The sequence below is a fragment of the Antennarius striatus genome, chromosome 7 (assembly GCF_040054535.1).
Source record: "Antennarius striatus isolate MH-2024 chromosome 7, ASM4005453v1, whole genome shotgun sequence".
NCBI classification, from domain to species: domain Eukaryota; kingdom Metazoa; phylum Chordata; class Actinopteri; order Lophiiformes; family Antennariidae; genus Antennarius; species Antennarius striatus.
In genome coordinates this window covers 5,775,213-5,799,014 of record NC_090782.1, presented here as the reverse complement: position 1 = coordinate 5,799,014, position 23,802 = coordinate 5,775,213, and the positions used below count along the sequence as shown (strand labels likewise).

General features: G+C 40.7%; 1 protein-coding gene across 1 annotated transcript in view; it reads left to right on the top strand.

The window, feature by feature from the left end:
- The window catches only part of agbl4 (AGBL carboxypeptidase 4), a 285,402-nt gene that overhangs the window by 237,327 nt on the left and 24,273 nt on the right, over positions 1-23,802 (top strand). Inside the window, exons 7-9 of the mRNA XM_068318744.1 lie at positions 19,631-19,720; positions 21,365-21,479; positions 22,959-23,070. Coding sequence (XP_068174845.1) covers positions 19,631-19,720; positions 21,365-21,479; positions 22,959-23,070 — 317 coding nt within the window. The remainder of the gene's footprint in view (positions 1-19,630; positions 19,721-21,364; positions 21,480-22,958; positions 23,071-23,802) is intronic.

Sequence of the window (23,802 nt, the reverse complement as noted above, 5' to 3'; positions counted from 1 at the left end):
ACACACGTATTATTTGAGTGTTTTACCATGGAGGTCACACTCCTTGTGTCACATCTCTCTGTGTCACTCTGTCTTGTTGTTGGGATGTGTCCCAGCAGGCTTGCCGTATACTGGCAGAGTGTTGATCTGAGTGTCAGTGGGACTGGGGTCTCCTCTCCCAGCCCTCCCCTCTTCCACCAGCTGACAGACAAGGTCAGGGACTCATCCCGCCTGTCTCTCCGAGCTCCTGACAGCCCTTCCTTTGGGAGACAAACCCCGGACAACCCTGAACTCCCTAGCACGCACCACCACCCATTAATATTGCAACACTATTTTATAATCTGCTCCCTCAGGGCCTACTTGTCTGGGTGTGATCAGGCCACCCGCTTCTTAGCATCGCAGCCTTCTCCCAGCCCCCCTCCATTAATAAGGAGAGGGTCCTTAGTCTACATGCGGCGTTCCTCTTTGCATTGTTAGGATTCATTATGATTTGTTTCAGCTTCTGTTTGTGACGTATTATCTCCGAGAAAAATTCTTGTACAAGTCTCTTTTACGAGACTATACCAGGTTTTCTTGTTTTAAATGAAACAAAATTAAACCCTGGGGGCGAACAGCCACCAGACTGTGGATCCAATCCAATAAATATAATTGAATTGACTGTGAAGGGGCTCAAAGTAACTTTATCATTATTTTCACTCAAAGTGAATTTGTTTTAATCTCCTTTTAGGAGATGAAACATGGTTAGCTGGAAGAACACTTCAGTTTTTTGGGGGTTTTTTTTTTTCACTTTTTATGTTCATATTTAGCCCTGCTAGCAGCACCGCTCTCGGGTGGCAGCGGTGCTCAGGTTGGTCGGTACAAACTGAAACACATCAGCAGCTGCCGGCTGGATTGTTACTGTGTTCTCATGATCATAATAAATCCTACTGGTTTCTAAAACGTTCTTTACTTTTCCTCTGGGAAACTTCTCCCCGTGAAATTTGTTGTTTCAAGTGAACGATAATAATTGAGTAACAACATCAGGTCAGAATTTATTTTTTTTAAATTTTAAATTAGAAAACACTCAATTTTGATCATCATATAACTGTTTCATTATAATAGCATCAAAATTACTTTTACTGTTTACGAAAAATTGTCCTGTGCTCCTGAAATGCAAAATTTTCAAAACATGAATACTTTTTCCACAATACATTTTCTATAAATCAAACGTTCTGCGTCCAAAGCCGCTGTGTTTGTTCTGTAAGTGAAATATAGCACGCTATCCATCTCTTTCTGGCATGCGAAGCCAGTGAGAAATGGATCAGAGAAAGATTATTTTATGGATCTCTTCACAAGGTTGACACCTTTAATCATTCTGACGCCCAGCATTAGTCGGGGCGTTGGGAACATGACTGACCGCTCTGTCTGAAATGAGATGACGATCAGATTTTGCTATTTGTTTCAGCCTTGTACCTCCATTCTTCAGACTCTGAGCTACTTGCAGTGAGAGACATAACACCTCCTGTGACCTCAGCGGATGACTTATCGTCCTACCTTGGGGACTGAGTGATGTGCTTATGGCTCTGAGAATAGCTGCACTGCTGTCCGTCATATTTGGGGTCAGGAGCTGCCCGGGCAATGCAGTGTATTCCTCTGAATCACAGTTCCTGGCGCAGACATTTGACTCTTTCTCTCATAGATACACAGTCTGCTGATTACAGACACCCTGCTTAGTATAGCATGATGGAAGAGCATGGGGGCTATGTGTCACACCTTGGCTGCTAAAGCACTCACCTGGCCTGTCCTCAGCACTGATGGACTTACCCTGGCCCTGCAGGGGTAGTGTTAGCACGTGCACACACACACAACACACACAAACCGATACTGAAGCAGGTACTGACTATCACTCGCTCCTGGTCTCTTTCCTCAAAAACACTGTTTAGAGGACATGAAGGAGAGGGAATGAGCAGCAAGTGTCTGCTTGACGCTGCTTCATCACATCTGTGTGACTGATTACAGTATATCCAAAAAGATGAGTCCCAACACAGCATGTCGGCGTGTGTGTGCGTGTATGTGTATGTGTGTGTGTGTGTGTGTGTGTGTGTGTGTGTGTGTGTGTGTGTGTGTGTGTGTGTGTGTGTGTGTTCTACAGATTGCTAATCTCTCTGAAGTCCTGTTTGTTCTCCAGGTTTGCCCCCACTACAAACATTTCCCTGATCAAAGCGGCAGAAAAAGCCTGCCACTTCAAACAACTCAAACCAACACACACACACACACACACACACACACACACACACACACACACACACACATCCATTTGACTGCAGCTCTACGACTGACATGTTGTTATGGTAACCACATTAATCCTAAACCAATCGGCATGCAGTTGTTGCATCAGGCCAGTCAATCATGAGTGGGAAGGGAAAGAGGCAAACAGTCGTACACTTGACTACCGTGTTTGTTTAATTTAATGTGCAAGTTTACTTTCATTTTCCAAACACATTATATGAAATTAATACCATAATATATCTTGTTTAAAATGTTTGCATCAGTCTTCTTCCTTCATTCCAGCTGTCTGTACCAAACTTCAGATGTCTGCTCAATAACAACATAATTGATTGTGCACAATGGGGTTTCCAGGAAAACCAATGAACAAATAAACAAAATAAAGGAAACTGATGCTAATGCAGGTAATGCAAATACCCAGCTGACATGCAATTAAATAAGATTCACTGAAACAAGGCTCGACATTCAGTTCACGTCACCTACACATGACATTCTTCACATACTAAGCAAAATGGACATAGTCTAACACACTCAGTCATGTATTTCCCACACTCATCTCATTTTCCGACGTTCCAGCTAGTGTTACATAATGATGCAAACTCTAGACTTCTAACAGTATTAACAACAGTTTGAACCTAAATTTAAAACTAAATCTTAAAACTAAATCTTAAAACTAAATCTTAAAACTAAATCTTCACAAAAGAAATGCTAAATTGTGCATTTAGACATTATTTAGCCAATCCAAAGTTTGAAATGAACACGTCAGTGTGTGTTAAATGAAAAAATATGACAAAGTTGTGAAATGCTTGAGAGAAAATGTCCCATGAAGAAAAACCAAAAAGCCTCTGTTCCCTTCTTCCACCAACTCACCAATCCTCGACAGTTAAAATGTTTTCATAATTTTGTAAATAACTTAGCATTTTGGATTTTTTTAATGACTGAAAAGGAAGAAGTTGAATGATGCGATAAAAAAAGTAAAACAAACAAGCAATAAATCCCCGGGTAGTGATGGATACCCGGAATGACTGGAATAAGATAGGAGAGGAGCTGACGCCACTACTTGTGTCCTCTTTTAGCTGAACACTCCAAAGTTATACAATTCCACCATTTTGGTCGGAAGCAATAATTACTGTCATCCCAAAGCAAGACAGAATATATAAAATATTGTGGTATCTACAGACCCAAATTACTGCTAAATATAGACTAAAAAATATATACAATTATTTCTAAGAGATTAAATATGTTCAAAGCAGAACTGATATAGGGCAAAACAAAATACTCTACACATGCAACAGGCAAACAGGGTGTTGATTTAATAGACATGGATACAGAAAAAGCATATAATCAGGTATGTTGGGAATTTTTATACAAAGTATTAGAGTGATCTAGATTCAATAATTAGTATATTCATGTATAAAGACCTTATATAAATAGCCCACTGCTAGAATTAAAATAAATGGTAGCCAGAAGGACAAATTCACAATACAGAAGTCAACTAGACAAGGATGCTGTTTATCACCCACTCTGTTTGATCTCTTCATAAGCGCTGGCACAAGCAATGCGCCAAAGCAAAGATCTTGAGGGAGTGGTGGTAAGTGGCGTGGAACACAGGATAAAATTATTTGCTGATGATGTAATAGGATACCTAGCGCAACAAGATCGATCAACAATGACAATGATAAGAAATATTAGAATCATGTGGATATCTGTCAGGATATAAGTTAAATACTTCAACAATGCGGATCCTAACATTCAATTATACCCCATCAAAAGAGACTCAGGAATCATTTAATTTCAATTAAAATTTAAAGAAAATTAATTACTTAGGGATCACCGTTACAAAAGGAATATCTAAACTATACAAAGCTAATTATAAAAAGATGACTCAAGAGATACAAAAAGATTTTGAAAGATGGTCTACCTTACCATTGGATCTTATCTCAAGAGTTGAAATAATTTAAGTGAATATACAACCTAGGTTACTTTACCTATTCCATTCCCTGCCTGTGGAGATACTCCAGACCTAATTTGCAGCGTAGAAAAGGACGATATAGAAACCCAGAGTTAGGTATAAAACTACAGCTCCCAAAAGATAAAGAAGGGATATGTGTTGCCCACAGTGAAGGAATACTTCTATGGTGCTCAGTTCAGGTTTATTGCATGTTGGCGCAATCCAGAATATACAGCAAAATTGAAGCATGCGGGAGCACGGTTTGGGAGATATCCTGTTGAGACCATGGTGGGAGACAGAGAAATCTACAAAAAAGTTCAGATCGATATAGATACAATCAAAATTTTACCCTGAAACTATAGTTCAGAATAAAAAAAACTGCAAGGTCAAGAAAGAAATCTATGTTAAGATGGGTGGCAATTGATCACACTTTTTTTACAAGTTTATATGATAAAAGGATTCAGTAGGTGGGTGAATAAAGGAGTTACAGCATCAATAAAAACTAGAGTAAAAAAGAAATACAGTAGTCTGGTTTTATTCATCCAACAGTTGGTTAGCAGTGAGATTTCTCTCAGACAGCTAGTCATCTTTTTGAATAGTGGAGTGGCCAATAAGATTTCAGATCAATTTACGTGGGTGAACCTCTGATTCAGCCCGGGGACAGGTCCAGTTAGCCTGTAGATATTTCTTACCCACTTTTCACCTGATCATAGTTCACTTGACAGAGGGATGAACTGCCTCTGATCTGGAGAATCTGGGATACAAATGTGTCACGTAAACACAATTGACAAAAAAAAAACCACAAAAGGATGGGTGATTTCCTGGTTCCTGGTTTCATTCAAATTCATCGGCTCTCTACTCTGAATCTCAAGCCTCTCTACATCTGTTTTTCTTTCTTTTAGCAATTTATCTAACAGTCTTTTTTTTTCCCCAGATAATCCAGGATTCATTTAATTTCCAGTGATAAGAAGTAATGTCATCACAGACATTTGATGTCAGCAGGTGTTACGCTGCATTTAAATCCTTTCAAGTCAACTTACAGACAGATTAGGGAGATGAATGACTCCTTATTTTACCTTTTTCATTGCAGAAACAAAAGCAAAAGAATTATCAATTCAGCCTGGGGTGGACTAAAATCTCTTTATTTGAAATAATGTTATACAGTTTCAGCTATATTGCAGAGGTCACCATCAATAGCAATTGATTGAGATAAACATTTGTCAAGGAGAGAAGTGTGTATTCATGAAAACGCTGTGATGCTTTGATGAGTCCATACTGAATTGTTTGCCTATAGACATTCACTTGAAGTTGTGGAAATGTAGGATCAATGATGAATATATGTGGAGAAATCTGTCAACACTTGGCGATCAGGGTGTATTTACACCGGCTATATACTCTGCTGTGAATCAATAACAGTTTTCCACTCCACCGTCAGCCTATCGCAAATACATGAACCAGAAGACAGATGTTTTACAGCTTTGAATACCAAAGACTCAGATTTTTATCTGACCGACTGTGACATAGTCATTGCTTATTTCAGATACAGTACCTAATGTAGATTGTTGGTGCACATGTAATTTCTAAGACATCCCTCTCAAATATGCTTAGAGCATGTTTATTTAATCCAACGCCCACTGAATGAAGAGAACCCTGCTTTAAGTAGTTGAAACGATCTTGGGATGGTTGTGTGTTTATCCGAACAATTTGGATATTGGATCATTTCAAAGTGTAAGGAAAAAATATCCTGCTGTGTATTTCATGTAAAACAACGTCTTCATACATTCATGCACGTTAACTCAGAATCAGAGTTGTCTTCAAAAGTTTTGGAGTTAATGAAGCAAGTTAATGAACAAGACAGAACCTTATAAAAACAGCCTCAAGTTAATCAGGACTTGTAGGAAATAAGACAATTGTCATCAACATTGTTAAAAACTAGCTTTTAAAAAAAAAAAAGCAAATCATATGGACAAGCTGCTTCAACAAGCTCCACAGGACAGTGTGACCGACTACCTGAGTGGCAAACAAAATGAAGAAACGCCTTTTACAAAAGCTGATATTCAACTGAAAGCTTTGGAAATCACCAAAGAGCTGAACATTGCTTACTGTGGAGTTCAAAGTCTCGGCAAACGATTGATGCGCCGAAATGGACTGTGCCTCTGTTCCAGGACTTCTTGCCCCATGCCTTCTCTCAGACTTCAGAGAGAAGCTACTGAGTCTGATAAAAACTGATCTTCTTTGAAATGGTAAAATGGTATTAGAGAGAGCTGCAGGCTATTGTTTGTCATGTTAGCTGTGTTTATTTAAAAAAAAAAAAAACAACCCAATTTAAAAATGTGATAAGCCTTTGAGATTTTTATTAATCTAAAATAATATGTTTGTATTTGTCAATGGATTGTTTTACAAATAACCATATGCATTATGCATGCATTGATCTTCACACCAAGTTCTTTATTCCACCCCTGTTCTGGTTTACAAGTGAACTGGCCACACTACATTACCCAGCCTGGTGAGTCTTACGTATCTGTACCTGTAACAGTAAAAAGGCTTCTTGGACTACACACAATACAAAGATTTTGATAGTAGAGAGAGTTCACGCTGCTGTTAACAACAAAGAAGCTTAATAGAGACACATTTATTATTATTTATTTGTGTGGGTGTGGGTGTTTCATGCTATCACACTTTATGTGACTTTCTGTGTTGTAACCAAACTGCTAGCTTTTATCAAAACCTAACCGTCTCTCAAAATAATAAATTACTGTTGAACTGATTGAATAAGGCTAATAAAAGGAAAAGTCCAGTCAGGTCATTACTAACTTTAAATCACCTCTGTGGTAGAATGAAGAAAAGCACCTGAGGAATAGAAGTGCATGCTGCTAATACTGATACATGTAATTATGGGTTCCTACAATCTCCGACGTTCACATAGGGAGCTCTCAGAGGCCACACACCCCCACCCATACCACTGTTGCTGAACTATCTGAAAACAGATTCCAGGCTATGTCAAAATATATTGAACTAGATATAAGATAATTAGTCATTAGTGCTTATACTCTATGTGAGCACTTCAAGAAACTGGTGGTGGTTGCTGATGACTCTGCTGAGCCTGATGAATGATGAAGACTGGGTAGTGATGGGGAGGTAAAGGGCAGCATGAATGATTGAGAGAAACAAAGGCAGACAAATAAAAGTGTGTCACTGAACCACTGAGTAGACGTGGAGCAGCTGAAAAGAACAGCTTATAACTCTATTTGTGGAGGCAGACTGTGGTAACAGGAAATTAAGAGTGAGTGTGTGTGTGTGAGAGAGAGAGGTGTGAATTTTTTTTTAAAATGTCACGTAACACAAATAGGAAAACAAGATTATCCATGAAGAAACAATCCAATCTATCATATATTTATATACTTTTTAAAAAAAACTTTTTACATGCGCCTGAATATATCTAATGTCATATTGTACATTATCTCAGCTGAATATTGGTAGCAGTGCCATGTATCTATCAATTTTATCACAAATGTCAAATTATACCATTTTTATACAGCAATCCAATAGAAATTATTACATTTCAAATATATATTCTTATTCCCCAGATCTGCATTGCGATCTGTGTCTGGCACAAATAGAGCCCAGTGGTGGAACGTCATGAGAGGTCTGTGTCTCATTGGTCTATTGTAATCGCTGTCATAATATTAGAAATTTGTTAAAAATAAGAAATAAAACAAAAGTCCGCCCTGGACAAACTTCATCAAAATCTGATTACAGTTGAGATGAACAAATAAAGATGGTGGCCGGACAGCCTCTTCCGGCCCTCAAATGGCTTTCCAGCCATCTCCAAGAGCAGCATTTGCAATAAATGCTTGATAAAAAATGAGAAATTTTGAATGCTTCCACCTTCAGCAACATAAAGTTTTGTATCATATTTCATCTGGAAACAGTCTCATGTGTGAACTGATGGAAATTGAGGTGAGCTCTTTAATTTTCTGGTGATTCTGTGGAGACGACAGGTATTATCACACTGCCTGTCTTATTTTGTCTTTGTTTTTGGTGTGTCCCAGTTGCCTGTTGATTTTGGAGAAGCACTAAGCAGTTGTTAATGGCCTAACATAACAGTGGTTTTAAAATAGCAGACTGCCCATTAGTCTGGTATTAACAAAGTAATGGCCTGTTACTAAACTGCAGAATGTCATTGTTGCTGCTGCAGGGCTGAGCTCATGCAATGCACGCATGACAACACGTACACAGTAAACACACACATATAATTCTTCCCATGCATACACACAGAAATAAATACTAGTGGTTTTTATATTATATTATATTGCATACATTCTGTATGTAGACTGATGACCAGAGCTGTCTTGAGGGAAAAAAAAGAGAAGAAATGGAATAGAAAGAAGAACTGACTCAGAAACATAGCTGGAAGGTGTAACTGTAGTTATTAAAGCTGGGATGCGCTATGGTTGTTTACCTCAGCCTGGGTGTATTGCTGTGGCTCAGAAATTATTGATAGGTAGGAAGAGACAGAGTAATAAAGGGATACACATCAGATCTGTCTGTACGTCTGACTGCGCTGTTTCTCTGATCGTTTTTTTGTTACAGCTGATGTCTAAAAACACACTCAGAACTGGTTCAAATGACAACTGGTTCAAACTAACTGTCCTGTTTTCCATTTAATGCTCCAGTATGGGCTTAGGTGTATCCTTGAGAAGTTTTTCTTACACTGCAATCAAAAGCAAAATCATCCAATTTCCACTACATATTGGGCTTATTGGTGGCATATTCTATTTATTAGCTATTTGCAATAATCAAATCAAGCAAGAAAAGCTTCAATAACTCTATAATACCCAAAGAGATTAAAGAATGTGATTTGACTGGTGCAGTCTCATGTTTACTCAACTTCAACCTTTTTACTGCTATGACCTGTTGGACATGCATTGACAAATTTTTGGGTCTGACAGCATTTCTGAGGAATCTCAGTCATTTCTTCAAGGAGAGAAGCCTCCAGTTTTATAACAAACTGTATCTGCAATCACCTTCTTTAATAAATCGCAGCCCCAGAGAATCACCGAGTTACTGCCATGCTCCTCTTTGAAGCTCCCTGTTCAGCATAGATTCTTCATATTTTACATATATGGTAAATATGTGTGTGTATATATGGTACCATATATATTTAATATATCTAGTCAAATATACACACACACACAGTACATTTATAGTTGTGGTTCACTGCTCCATTGATCAGAATAGCAAAAATCAGTGGCTTCACTGGATGGGTTTGTGTGTGCACTCGAGCCAGCCTTTCTAATGTGTGTGTGGGTCAGAGGTTGTGTACAGCATGTAAATTTAGGCATTTAAAAAAATGTAAGGGAAACTACATCTAAAGTAAGTCAGTAAAGTTGGGTGGGGGTTTCTAATCAAAGTTTAATCATTCTAATATTAATTTGGAGAAGTGTTGAAATGTGTGTATGGAGCTCTTTTACTCTTGTTTTCTAGCAAACTGCAAACGAAATGCGAGTTGAATAACATGCATTTCTCTTACATAGTGATGTACAGTAGACACACACACACACACACCACACACACACAGCCTTTCAATGGCATGGCAACAGGGCAGCACAGTAGGGGTTATATCCCTTGGAAATCATTCGTGCCTCTCCTTTCTTCCTATTTGTAACTTGTCCTTTCAAGCAAGACGGTCCTTAAAGTTCAGTGGCGCATTCTTCAAAAAAGGCTATTACTGGCTGCTTCTTATTGTGTATCATGCCGAGCACAGACCAGCCATCCTTCCTTTTTATGTTCCTCTCTCCTTGTCATCATTTTCTAAAGGCAAGAGAGGAGAAGTCAGGGTTTCAGTAAGGCCTGTGACGAATGCCTTGAAACCCCAAGCAGTCTCTGACTTTGTGCCAGACAGCCGTACCATATCGCTAAAAGAGCATATTGCTTTTGATACTTGACAGAGCTCCCTTTTTGTCTCTCTTACAGTGAATCTTTGTTTCGCCCTCTATGCCAACTGTCTATCACTCGTCCTCAACACTTAACAGGGACTCCATAAAACAGTGTGTGACTGTAAAAGATACGGGCCGCCACTGAAAGACATGAAGGAAAGCTTGAAGGTGGCCATGGAGTCTGGACAAGGAATAAAGGTTCAGACAATAGACTGCGGTCATAAAGGCTTCCTCAACCTTTGTCTGGCTTCTAACCACATCCTTAAGACCTCAGCATTTAGAAGAGTTGTGTTGCTGTCATATTATACTGGTTGTGTCACTCCTTGTCTGAGAGAATGGATAAATTCAGATTACACTCTACTTCAGATGAGTCCTTTTATTTATCAAATAAATATATGCGTTAAGACAACAACAAGCAGACTAAATCCCTTTCCTTCCTGACATGTAGTGGTTTAAATTCTCACGATGACGCCAGTCTCGTCACCCATGTGATAGTGTACTTCATGTTGTATAAACAGCACATAGTCACATCACTGCTGGACTGTTGAGCACTTCATTTCAACCTGCTGATAAGTACAGTAGCTGTTTAAGCCTGGCAGGCTGGGCGTCAGCTGTAACTCCCCTGCTTTGATTCAATGTCATATCTGCATTTCTGAGAGTAGAGTAGTCATCATTTAGATCATTATAGACATGGTGTGTCCACTTAAGTACTCATTTGTGACCCTGAAAGGACCAGAGCTCACACTGCTGCCGGTCTGCCTCTTGGTCAATGGTGGTCAAAGGCCTGTATAACCACCTCTCCCTATTAACATAATTAGAAAACCCTTCAGCTCAGGCTTGAATGATGATGTTTAGGAAAGGTTGTCTCTCCTCCTTCCTGCCCCTCCAATGATCCTCTCCCTCTGTCAGCATGTCAGTCTGTTACTCCCATCATCTGTGACCTCCACTGTCATCAGGACCGCCCTTGAGGAGCAGAAATCTCTCCGTTTCACAGGGACCAGCCATAAGGGGGCTTGATTGTGGCAAATTGATCCATAATCACAAAGCGCTCAGAGCTTTTTATCCTGCCGCCTCTTTATATCCACTTTAGAGGCCCACCGTTGGCGTATTTACATGCTGTCATCTCAAGGGTTTCCTCTGCTCCCACCCTTCTCACTCTCCCCTTTTGTCTCTCCACCCTTCATTAACTATGACTCTTCCAATTTGTCTTTCCTTTTTTCCTTCCCGTCCATCTTTGTCCCACCTCTGTTGTCTGGTAGTGATGCCAATTGCAGCATCTCAACATGACCATTATACGCCTCCCTCTCTCTCTCTCTCTCTCTCTCTCTCTCTCTCTCTCTCTCTCTCTCTCTCTCTCTCTCTCTCTCTCTCTCTCTCTCTCTCTCACACACACACACACACACACACACACACACTCAATGGTATGTACTCACGTACCACTCTGACCATCACCTTTGTACTTTTGATTGCTCTCTTCAGCAGCACACATCTTAGAAGGATGTGACGGCCAAGGAGAAAGAGAAGAAGTGAAGGATTGAAAGAGTGGAGGGTGGAGGTGGGCACAGAGAGGAAGAGGAGTGTAGATACGAGTAGATAATATGACTGAGGTAGAGGTGACTTAAACCCAACAGACACCTCAGAGAGTTCTCATCCGGTGTCCTTCCTCATCGTCACACCTGCATCCGTCTGATCTCGTCTGTGTATCTGTCTGATCAAAGCGTGTTGTATTGGTGTGAATATCACTAGACTCTATAGAAGTCCATATTGTAACAGAAGTTTTATATGATGTTTGTAGTAAAAGACTGATTAGAAAGACTGATATTGATTAGGGAATAAATATTATCAGAGATTTCCCTATAAATAAAACAGTGATGTGTGGTCATGAAAGAAAAAAATGGGAAATGAAATAAATAAATTAAATGGTTATATTTATCCGGTGATGTGTATTATGAAGTTATTTTCCGTTTAACATCACCACTTTTAGTTTATTTTTACTCAAAATCGCCAAATTTTCGCATTTACCACTGAAATACTGAGAGCCGAGCCTCACCAATGCGCAATGGCAGTGTTTCTTGTCAACAACTGTATGTGTATAATGTCTTTCTTGAGTTTAGCAATCCTAGAACGGATTGGAAGACTCAAGTGAGACATGCAGTTCTCCTGCCCCATGGTAGGAGGCGCTGGTGATCCCAGGGATTCTTCTTGGGACTCCACTGCTGCAAAATAAGTGACAGCAAGCTCCAATATATAGGCAGCAAGTTAAAAAAAAAACCCTCATAAATTGAGGGTGAAGATTAGAGTAAATTAGTACGTTTTTGCCCCTTTTAGACAAACGAGAAACTTGTCACTGTTTCCCTATTTCCTCACTATTTTCACTATTCATTCCAGTTTTCTTGTAAACATCTGGTACATCATCACTGGGAGTTCCGGTTTTCTCAATTCATATTTGTAAAGTAAAAAATATCATATCAAAATTTTTGGTGGTGGGGGGGATTAGCTTTGCTGTGGCCTGAAGTTTAGTTTTATTTCCCCTTCTATATTACATGCTCTGTTTTTCCATCAATCATTCTTGTGTCTCTGTAAAACCACCTGTCTGCTGAAGTTTCTTCTGCCGTCTTCATCAGTTCTGATAAAACATTGTGGCCCCATTTTATGACAACAAACAGGGATTCGGGGCCCCCCACCTCTCACCTCTGTGATGCTCTAGCCGTGTCATGTGTGGTGTGTGAAATGACAGGGGGTGCTTTATGAACGTGACGTGAGGAGGCCTTGGCAGTGCCGCGTCTCTTCTCAATAAGATGAGCTGAATAAATCTGTGGCTGACCACAGGCCGTCCACCACCAACAAACCCAAACACACACACACACTCACACTGAGAAAAAAATTTAAGTCGGGGACCCGGTCAATTCCTGGAGAAGAAAACAGGATCATAAAAGTCTTATCACTTTAGAGCCCCGCGCACCTCAGAGCATATCCCCACGCCTCTCCATCTCTCCGTCACTTCTGGATTTTGTCCTCCCTCTCTCTGTTTGTCCTTGAGGTGGTGGAGGATGGTGTCAGAGTGTGAAGCGAAGCGAAGGGGGTGTGAAGAGGTGCAGCATTTTGATGCTTGCTGGGGCTCACTGGGCAGCACACGACGCTGCATCTTTTCCCAAGGGTCTGTATGAATTCAATGCCAGCGACAATTTACGACTCGCACACGCCCTTGATATGACGCAACGAGCAGGACGCCAAGCATGTCTTGTTTCCATCTCACCAAAGTGATGCTAATTTATTGTAGTGTAAAACCAACAGAGAACGAGGGGAGGGGAGATAGAAATATATGGAGGCCTTGGTTTGAAACTTGTGGTTTACTGTGATATAAAGATGTGGCTAGTATGACTTATTATTACAAATTATATTATTAAATCATTATTATATTACTGTAGAGCAGGGTTGCAGTGCATGCTGGTTCCTATCGTGTGCCAAAGAGTATAAATAGTCATATTCATCTTTTAAATGTAAAGCCAGATGCCATTTAATGACTACTACTGTAGCCACACGGTCCTGGAATCGCTCCTTTTCCTCGGGTAAATGTATTTAAATATATTCCATGATGCATTAAGAAGGTCCTGACAGGGTTGCCTTTGTATCTACCAAGGAAGAATGATGAAGACGTTCTCAGTTAATTACATCATGTCACAACTTATAAGATTGAACCCAAAGTTCTCAGGACTGCTGTCTCAGAAAGAGCTGACCAGCGTAATCAGAACTGACCTTCAGAGTCCATTGGATTTATGTTGTTTTTCACAGGCACTTTTCCTCTCTCAACTAATTTACATATTTATCAGAGCTGATCGTAGTTTGACATCCTCTATTTTTTCTTTTTTTTTCTTTCTGGCAAACTGCAAAAGAATAAGCAGTAATATGCCGTATAGTGGAGCGTGTGACTTTGGCAGGTGAGAAATATGCTGAGGGAGCACTTTGATTTGGAAGTGTGGGCATAAATTTTGCCTCTGCTGCGTTCACTCACTCATTGTCACCCCACTCCTTACACACCCACCTCCCCTTACTGTAACTCTTTTACTTTCTTTCTCATTTCCTTTCTAATTCCTTTATTTAGCCGTGTTCTCTCCTCTTTGACAGGCCCATGGAACTCTGTGATGTTGTGAAGGAATCCATTTCATCACGTTTCCACGTGACGGGGGATCGTCCTTTTGAGACATAGGCTCTAGACAGTTTTTCCACACCAGCACTGAAAAAATAGAATGTGTTGGGATAATTTCTTTCATTACAAAGTAGCAACTTTTATGATTGGGAGCAGTTTTTTGTTTTGTTTTGTTTTTACATTTAGCAGGAGTTTTTTTTCAAACAAGGCAGTCAGAGACTGCAACATCCCGCGACAACCTTGAATTCAAAATTTTACCCTGACCTATACACATATCCTGAAAATGTTGCTTTTTGTTTTGTCATTATATCTCATCAGGTTTCAAAGATGTGTATCTAAAAAGGTATAAAAGTGAAAATTTGACCTTGTCAACATTGTGATCTAATTTTCATCCCCTTGCCTCCCTGAATATAACGCCTTTTGTTTTGTCTTTTTATCTTAAACTGTTCCTGAGATATGTGCAAAAAAATGTTTAAAAAAAAAGTTGAAATTTGACCTTTACCTTGTTTTCTCAAGGTCAAGGTCATCATCTCATTTTCATCCCCTTTGCCGCCCGAGTAATGTGCTTTTTCTTTCATCTTTCTATCTGCAACAGTTGTGAGGACATGTTGTGGACGGACGGATGGACACACACTGACAATTACAATACATCACTGCTTTGAGGGATGTAACTATTCTCAACCAAAATGTAGCCCCTTTATGTTAAATGAGTTTACTGACCATCTGATCAGTCAATGGACATGAAATTGTTCAACATTGACTGTTTGTCTGTATTGGCGATTGGTTTGGTATCAATATGAATTAAGAATCTTTGGCTTTTTGTAATTGAAAACATTAACACATTATGACAAGTAAACTGTGCTCAGCATGTTTGACAGTTTTTTTGTTGTTTTTATCATTTTTAAATATCCCTAATGTACCTATTTAGAGGAGGAAGATGTAGCAGATCTTCAGAAAAAACGATTGATGATTTTTATGGATTTATGAATGAAATAGCAAGGATGTACAGACATCAAGCTTTGCATTTAAAGCATAAATTGCTGAAACAGTGTTATGGGCTGTTCTTTTCTCCTTGTACTATTTTTATCAAGTGAATACAAAGGAAGGAAACAAGTTCCAGGAAAGATAGTCAGGTTATTTTGTTTTCCCTTAGAAAGCTACCTTTCACTCAGATCCCTTAATTTCTCTTTCTCTTTTACTTTTTCCTTCTGTTCCTGCTTTTTATCTGTTTCTCCCTCGACGGTGCTCCTGCCTGCTGATCTCTACTGCCACCCTGAGGCCAGGAGATGTAGCTGCAGTGCTCAGTTAAGGACACTAATCCTTAACTTGACCCTGACCTTCATGCGATGCATCACACACACCTGAACCAGAGAGGACATTTTCCTTTACATGTTGACTTGCTGTCGTACTCGGCTCCTGCAGCTCCCCCCTGGGGTTCAGGGTGCCTGTGGAATAGTGGGACTTAATTTTGAGCTACATCGCTTGGCTGGGCACAGCGAGATACAGAGCAATGCCGAGATACAGACAACATAAACACAACTTGGGCAATTGTTAGAGCCCTGGGGAGACGCAACCACACACATACACATATATAAGTCTTAATAAAGGTGGGAGAACCTTCTCAGATAAAATGGGTTCCCTATTCCCCAACCTTAACCATCAGAACTAAACCCATCCCTCTAACCTTTGCCTAAACCTAATTCTAAACTTCACCTCAAGGATGAATTTGTGAGAAACTTTTCAAATAAAAGAAAATGCTTTTTCGAAGGAAAAAACTTATTCCACAGAAATATAAATAAAAGCACAGACACAAACACATAAAATGTGGAATAAACAGTGAATCCATTGTGAGCTCCAGCAGCCTGCTATAAGAGATTGTTTTGATGAAGCAGCGAGGGTACAGTGGCAGTGGGAATAAATGTAGCATGGCCATGATGGTTGAACGCCCTGACAGTCAGGACGTGGTGGCTGCTTTGGCTCACAATTTTTGGGGTTCTTTGTTTTACTGTAGTGATAAAAGCAGCGTGTGTTGATATTTGCCGATATATTTTGTTCCCTGATTGCAGTTTGTACTGTACTGTGCATGTGTGTGTGTGTGTGTGTGTGTGTGTGTGTGTGTGTGTGTGTGTGTGTGTGTGTGTGTGTGTGTGTGTGCGCACGCGCGCGTCATGGCTGCAGTCTTGTGCCAAGAATCTGTGTGGTGGCCTGGGGTCGAGGCCAAAGTAGAATTTCTAAGTGATGGAATTTCACAGCCACCGAGCACCCAGCGGCCGGCCAAACCACAAGCACTCACATTTACAACAGCAGTTCGCCCCGCTCCACGGAGACTCCTGAATGGCAAAGCCATTTGTCTCTGTGAAGGGCAGAGGGAGAGAAAAATGAAATAAAATCAGAAGCAGAGTACTTAAATGGAGCAGCACTCTTCTTTTGTTTACGACCCCTTACTGCGCAGACAGACACACATACAGTACATACACAAACAGAGACGAAGAACAAAATATGCGTATGCCACACACACACACTTCTCTGAAACTAAATTGGAATTTAGGCGAAGGAAAGGTGTGTGGCCAGTAGTTAATTAGCATTTTCTCTTCTCAGCAGAAGCATGTGGAAGAATCAATAAGATATTAGGTTTGTGTATAGTGATGAGATACACAATCACTTTAATCCATTAGCAACAGCAGATAAAGGCAAACACCGACGGAGAAAACAACAAAAGGTTGCTCTCTGCATGTGAGCTGTTCAGTGGTGCAAGTATTTAGATTCTTTATAGAAGTAAAAGTAAAACTCCTCTTCTGATCCGTGTCTGTCTGTCTGTCTGTCTGTCCGTCCGTCCGTCCGTCCGTCCGTCCGTCCGTCCGTCCGTCCGTCCGTCCATCCATCCATCCATCCATCCATCTATCTATCTATCTATCTATCTATCTATCTATCTATCTATCTATCTATCTATCTATCTATCTATCTATCTATCTATCTATCTATCTATCTATCTATCTATCTATCTATCTATCTATCTATCTATCTATCTATCTATCCATCCATCTATCCATCCATCCATCCATCCATCCATCCATCCATCCATCCATCTATCTATCTCTGAGGCAGCCCTATCACTAATGGCTTTACATACTTTTTGAGTCATCCTATCTACAGTAATACATAGTATTAAACTTTGTGATGAAGTGTGTTTCCAGTTAATCCCCTTATTTTGCTTAGAAATAAGAAGAATTTTCCAAACCCATGAAGGAGTATTGTGCAGTGGGTATCACTGTTACCCCACAGCACAAAGGTTCTGGGTTTGATTCCTTTCTGCGTGGAGTCTGTATGTAATTCTCTTCGGATTCTCCAACGTTCTCCCACCTTCAAAAACAAGCAGCTTAGGTGAATTGGTCACCTCAAAATTGTCCATAGATGTGAGTGTGAGCGTGAATGGTTTGTTTGTCTTTCCCGTGGCCACGCAATTAGTTGGCATTTCATCTGGAGTGTACCCCGCCTGCCACCTCTCACAAGTTGAGATGGGCTCTACTGGAACTCCTCCAATCCCACCAGTATCACCCCTCTTCTATCCATCGGCTGGGGTCCTGCTGCTTCCTCTGTGCCACCATGCAGTCATCCATGCAGCTGTAATTGTGCCTTGAATTAACCAACTACATGATGGGGAACATGTATTAAAGGCAACAACCCAGGAGTCGGTGAACGCAGCCTGACTTTCTCGTCCCCAATTCAGCGTCTGCATCAAATCGTCTAACTGTAACCATAAAGACAATGACTCCATCTGGCCTATCTGCCACTCCCTCTCTGTCTCTCTCTTTCTCTTTCCCTGTCCTTATCTTCATTTTATTTCTTTTCCACCCAACCGGTCAAGGCGGATGGCCGCCTAAAAGAGTCTGGGTCCTGCCCAGAGTTTCTTCCTCAATGAGGGAGTTTTTCCCCACCAATGTCGCTTGTACTTGCTCTGAAATGTCTGTTGCCATTATTAAACGCTACAGCATATAAATAAAACTTGATTGATGGATGGATTGATGGATGGATAAGGAGTACTTCTTACTGTACTTTATCACAACCATGCAACATAAATACATGTGAAGATATGTTCTTTCAATGTAAATATAAGGGAGAATGTGAAAAGTAACTGTAATCTCAAGCTGTCATAAAAAATACGTGAGGTAAAGCAAGTTTTTTAAACGTAATAGATGACATAGATATACATTAAGTTACTGGTCTTGTAGTGTGTGTATATAGCTACTTCTGGTCTTGTAATTCTATTCTACTCTATTGCTCAGCATTTCATTAAAGGTCCTCAAGATATATAGCATAACATCACCTCAAATACCTGGAAAGCAATTTGACTTTCGGAACATATTTTCTGTCATTTTGCTCATGTCTTCAAATTTACCATAAATCATCCCTGCAATTCACTCTGGAACTTTACAGCAGGTGTCAAATAAGACATTTAAACACATTCTCATCATTCTCATCTAATTAAAAGTCGCAGATGTAGTCACGCATAACTCTACAACCCAGAAAAAGGCGTCTAACCTGAGACCTTTTACATTTACGTCTCAGTTTCAATGTCTTCAATATGACAAGTACACTGAAAGGTTCATTAACCCTCATTAATGCAAAAAAAAAAAAAAAGTCTCAGTAAAGGGACTGGCAGTACTCAAGAAAAGTCTCTAAGGTACACCTCATTTGTCTAACATCACAACCAAGGCAGAGTTAGAGTGGGAGTTCTAAGCGTCTCACCTGTGAGAAGTCTTGAGCCAGACCTGAAGACTTGAATCAAAGAAGACCTCCAAAGGGTCCTACCTATGGCTGACTGATCCCGACCTCTGCAGATTTATTATTCACATCTATGGTTGAATATTCTGTGAAAGGTGTTGGTTTGATGTTTGATTTATGCGTTTCTGGCTGGAAAATGGACAACCGGGTCAGTGTTTTGACCCTCACTGGCCTGGAATGGGTCACTGGAACGCTTTCCTCTGACACCAATGTAAGATAATCACAGTTAATTTTATTTCCCATGGACAGTTTAGACTTGGACATGTCCATAAAATGGTTGAAGTAGCAAGGTGATAGGACAGGACAAGGTTGTGATATCTTGATGCTGCGTTATGTGTGCAACCCAAGACTATGAGATCGAAGAGGTAGCTAGTTGTAAGTAGTGGCTAACTCAAACACATACCTCTTCTTTACCACACAGGTCATTTGTGTTTCTAATTGCAGGAAATTAAGAAGCAGAACAGTGAAGCTTTTATAAGCTCAAAAGTTCTGCGATGAAGGGGTTTTGTAAGACGTGGTTTTGTTGAAATTTTTCTCCCCTTTCTTTTGTTTCTCTTCCTCCATCAGACCATCAGAGTCCAGAAAGAGAGAAAAAACTGGTCTTTCTCACAGCTCGTGTTCACCCCGGAGAGTCGCCCGCCTCCTATATATGTCAAGGTAGAGTGTCAATATGTTATGTTGATCAATCCATTGATTTTATTCTAATGCTTATTTGTAAGTTGATTGAGGCGCTGAGCCATGTGTCACAGTTTATTACCCTTTCTTTACAAGTAGGGATACATGGCCATTTACATTCTTTATGTCTTATTTTAAAATATCATGACATGTACTGTCACTATTTACAAATGCATATAATGTGCTGTTGATAGATATCAATGTGACTGCAGTTTCATTAGTAGGTCATGTCTGTGTAGGTTCTCAGTTATCCAGGTCATGGTTATCCAAAGCTGTTTAAATCGATCCACTGGACTTCTAGAAAATGTCTTTAAAATGTTTCATCTCTCATCCAAGAGGCTTCTTCAGTTCTGAAGGTGGCTGGTCTCGTCCCAGTTTATTAACCCTGTGGGCTGTGGTCAGTGCCATTCACATTTCAATGGCCGGAGTCGAAACCCGTCTGGCTCCTCAACTATGGTTGATGGAGGTGCCAGGGGGTGTCAAAGGGGGGTCGTTGAAATGTGGGTTTCACCTTTGTATATTAATGAGGGTCATTAGCATGAGACATGTCAGCTGGGTTAATCTGCTGAGACAATCTTTTTGGGAGTTTTGAAAGGACCTGATTGTGAACGGGTGAAAGGTGATATTGCAGACACCCCCCCGACACACACACACACACACACCCCGTTTAGAGATGGCTTCTCCACTTTGACATGGATGGCTTCTTTCACTCCTCTCTCAAACCGTCTGTCTTCCCTGTCCAAGATCTGAACATCGGTATCCTGAAATGAGTGTCCCTCTTCCTTGAGGTGAAGGAAGACCTCAAGGAAGAGGAAGACATAGATCAAAGCTGGTGCTTTGATCTATGGACAACTTGTTTTTCTAAATAATGTCTGAAGAAACCCGAACACTCTGAGGGGGTACGTTAGCTGCGTTATCTCTACTCTCTCAAATTTAAAAAATTGATAAGAAAAACTCTTGTGTTTTTGGGCAGCACAACAACCTAAAAGGTTTTATTAGGTGTTAATAGCCCCTTTCTCTAACTCGGACTGACATGAGGAGACCGATTCTCTTCCTCAGGGTCCCACTTTTTTGTTAATAGAGAACAGGTTTGCTAAAGTCTGGTCTGATGAAGGTACGAAGGCCACACCCTTAATTTTAGATGTAGTCCCTCTCCAGTGGTTCTGTAACAAAGTGAGAATGTGAGGAAGGGATTGGTGGGGAAGAAGCAGTGGGATAAAGAAAACATGTTTCTGCCATAGCTGTCCTTCCATCCATGTATCTCTTCTTCCACTCTCTCTCACTCTTTCTCTTCCATTTTACACACATGTGTGTGTGTGTGTGTTTGTATGTGTGTGCACGCACGCGCATCATCCTGAACATCAGATGGGTTGGCTTCTAGCCCGCAGTGTGCTGTCTGTTTTTCCAGCCTCGTCAGCTCTATTCCATTTGTATCGATTTAGTCTTGACGTCTCCGATTCCTCCCCTGATTCTGACGATGCCCCTCGCTGTCCTTCTTTCTCCTTTTTTCTCAAAACTCAATTAACTGCCAGCCATCACTGGTTTTCTTTTCAAGTCTATTTCGTGTGTGTGTGTGTGTGTGTGTGTGTGTGTGTGCGTGTGCGTGTGCGTGTGTGTTTGATATAGGTGTGATTGACTTCCTGGTGAGCCAGCATCCCATGGCACAGATCTTAAGGAACCATGTAATTTTCAAGATCGTCCCCATGCTAAATCCTGATGGCGTCTATCTGGGCAACTATAGGTACGAAAAAACACAGCTTTGACTTTTTAAATTGAATGCATTGTTACATTACACAGAACTCACACAATATGTAGTTTTACATCCTGATATTAGGATTAGCCTCTTAACTCCACTTTTAGGGAGCTTAATGAATTCATATAGCTCACAGCAGTGTATTTGTCAGAAGATAGGCCTGGTGTTCCACTGTAAAGCTGTTCTCTCTCTCTGTCTCCCCTCTTCTCTCCTTTATCTTTAATGCTATTGCTATAGCTCTGTGGGCACCCTCCTCTCCTCTGTTCTCTTTCGTTTCTTCATAATTGCCTTTAACTTAATAGGCTCAGCCCCAGGAATACTAATGCAAACCAAGATAAGCATCAGCAACCTGCGCTCAGTGTGTTCCGAAGTGCCATCTAGTGGTGCTGTGTCGTCACTGCCTATGCAAACATTTACAGGGAACCTGAATGGCTTTGACGTTCTCTGTATTATTGTTAACTGTGATTGGTCACTGCTTAAACAGTATTTTTGCTTACCTGCTTTCACCTTGATTGAAGATGAACAGCACACTGACAGAAGGAGAACTGTGTCAGAAACATACCAGCACTTTCTCCCAATCTCTTTCTCTCATATAAATGCATGCAAAGACAAACATACAGACACCCCACAGTTATCCTCACCAGATACAGTGAAGAGTAGCAAGTTATCACGGTCAGTTAGCGGAGGATCAGTATTGTGTTAAATGCTGACTGCTCTGCTTAGTTGCTCTATACTAGTATCTGTAATTTGCATACCATCATGTTCACTTCATACTGTATTAAATACACACATGATGATGTATTTGGTTCCCCAGGATGCATGTGTATGTTGCAAACATCAGATAATTGGAGGTACACGGTTCTAGTAACACATAAGAGAAGTGGTTCCTTTAATGCATATCTGACAAATTAAAATTCTTACAGAACTGAGCCTTGTAAGAGGTTGAAATTGTGGTTGTTCATTCTCTTCACTTAGTGCTATATTTATGCCTATATTTATCATTGTCATTGTGCTTGTTATTTTAAAGCCTGAATTGGAATGAGAAATGCATTCTATTAATGTGGCCAGTAAATCCACCAAAGAAGCGAAGATCATGCCATCTATATTAATCTTGGCTAACAAGGCGAGAAATAATTTGACATATTCCATAGATACAAATTCCCTGAGATACCTTTGGGGCGGTCTGTATCTGTCAATCATGACGTGAAATAATTAGGATTAATACAACTGAGCTCTGCATTTACTGTTCTAGCATAAACAATCAAATGCAAATGCAGGGATTACTGACGAGGAACCAATTCAAAAGCATCACTCCATAGTGCCTCTAGTGGTGGAAAGTCGGGTTGCAACAGTCTTGTTATTGGTTTTACATTAAACCTGTGTGTGCGTGTATGTGTGTGTGCGTGCGTGCGTGTGTATGTGTGTGTGTGTGTGTGTGTGTGTATGTGTGTGTGTGTGTGTCAACAGGTGTTCTCTGATGGGTTTCGACCTGAATCGCCACTGGCAGGATCCCTCTCCATGGGCCCATCCCACACTGCATGCTGTCAAACAACTCATAGTGCAAATGAACCAAGACCCTGTGAGTGAGCATGCACACACACACACACACACACACAAACACACACACACACACACACACACACACACGCACGCACTCACACACACACTAGTGTACTTCTTATTCCTTTGCAGTAATGTCTGCTGGACCAGCTTTCTGCCTCCATGCTTGGTTCAGCATGTTCCTCTGATGTGTGTTTATTGTATGTGCACTGGGGAGCATGGAGATGGTAGTCAGCACCTATAAAATGTCAGGTATGCTCTCCTGGCCATTCAAAATGTATTACTGAAGCATGTCTCTGCGCTTTCAGTCACTAGGTGTACTGTAACACTGTCCTCCTCTACTGTGATTCGTTCAATCTAAGGAAAGCTGCAGACAGGCAAGGGATTTTTCTCTTTATTCCTGATGATAATTACAAGAAGAGCAGGAGGTTGGCAGGATTACTGAAGGTCAGTGTGTGTCTTGGGAATACTCTGCCCTTTTGTACACTCCTCTAATCCTGATAAGAAAGGCAGCGGGCTGAGGTGGGATGCAGGGCAGGCCAGAGATGGGGTGAGGCACGGGCTGGCATTGGGCAGATTAACCTTTTCCCCTGGCACTGACACACTGATCGATAGACTGTCATTGCAGGGTGATCCACTCATGCCTATCATTCACACAGTCACACACACACACACACACACACACACACACACACACACACACACACACACACACACACACACACACACACACACACACACACACACACAC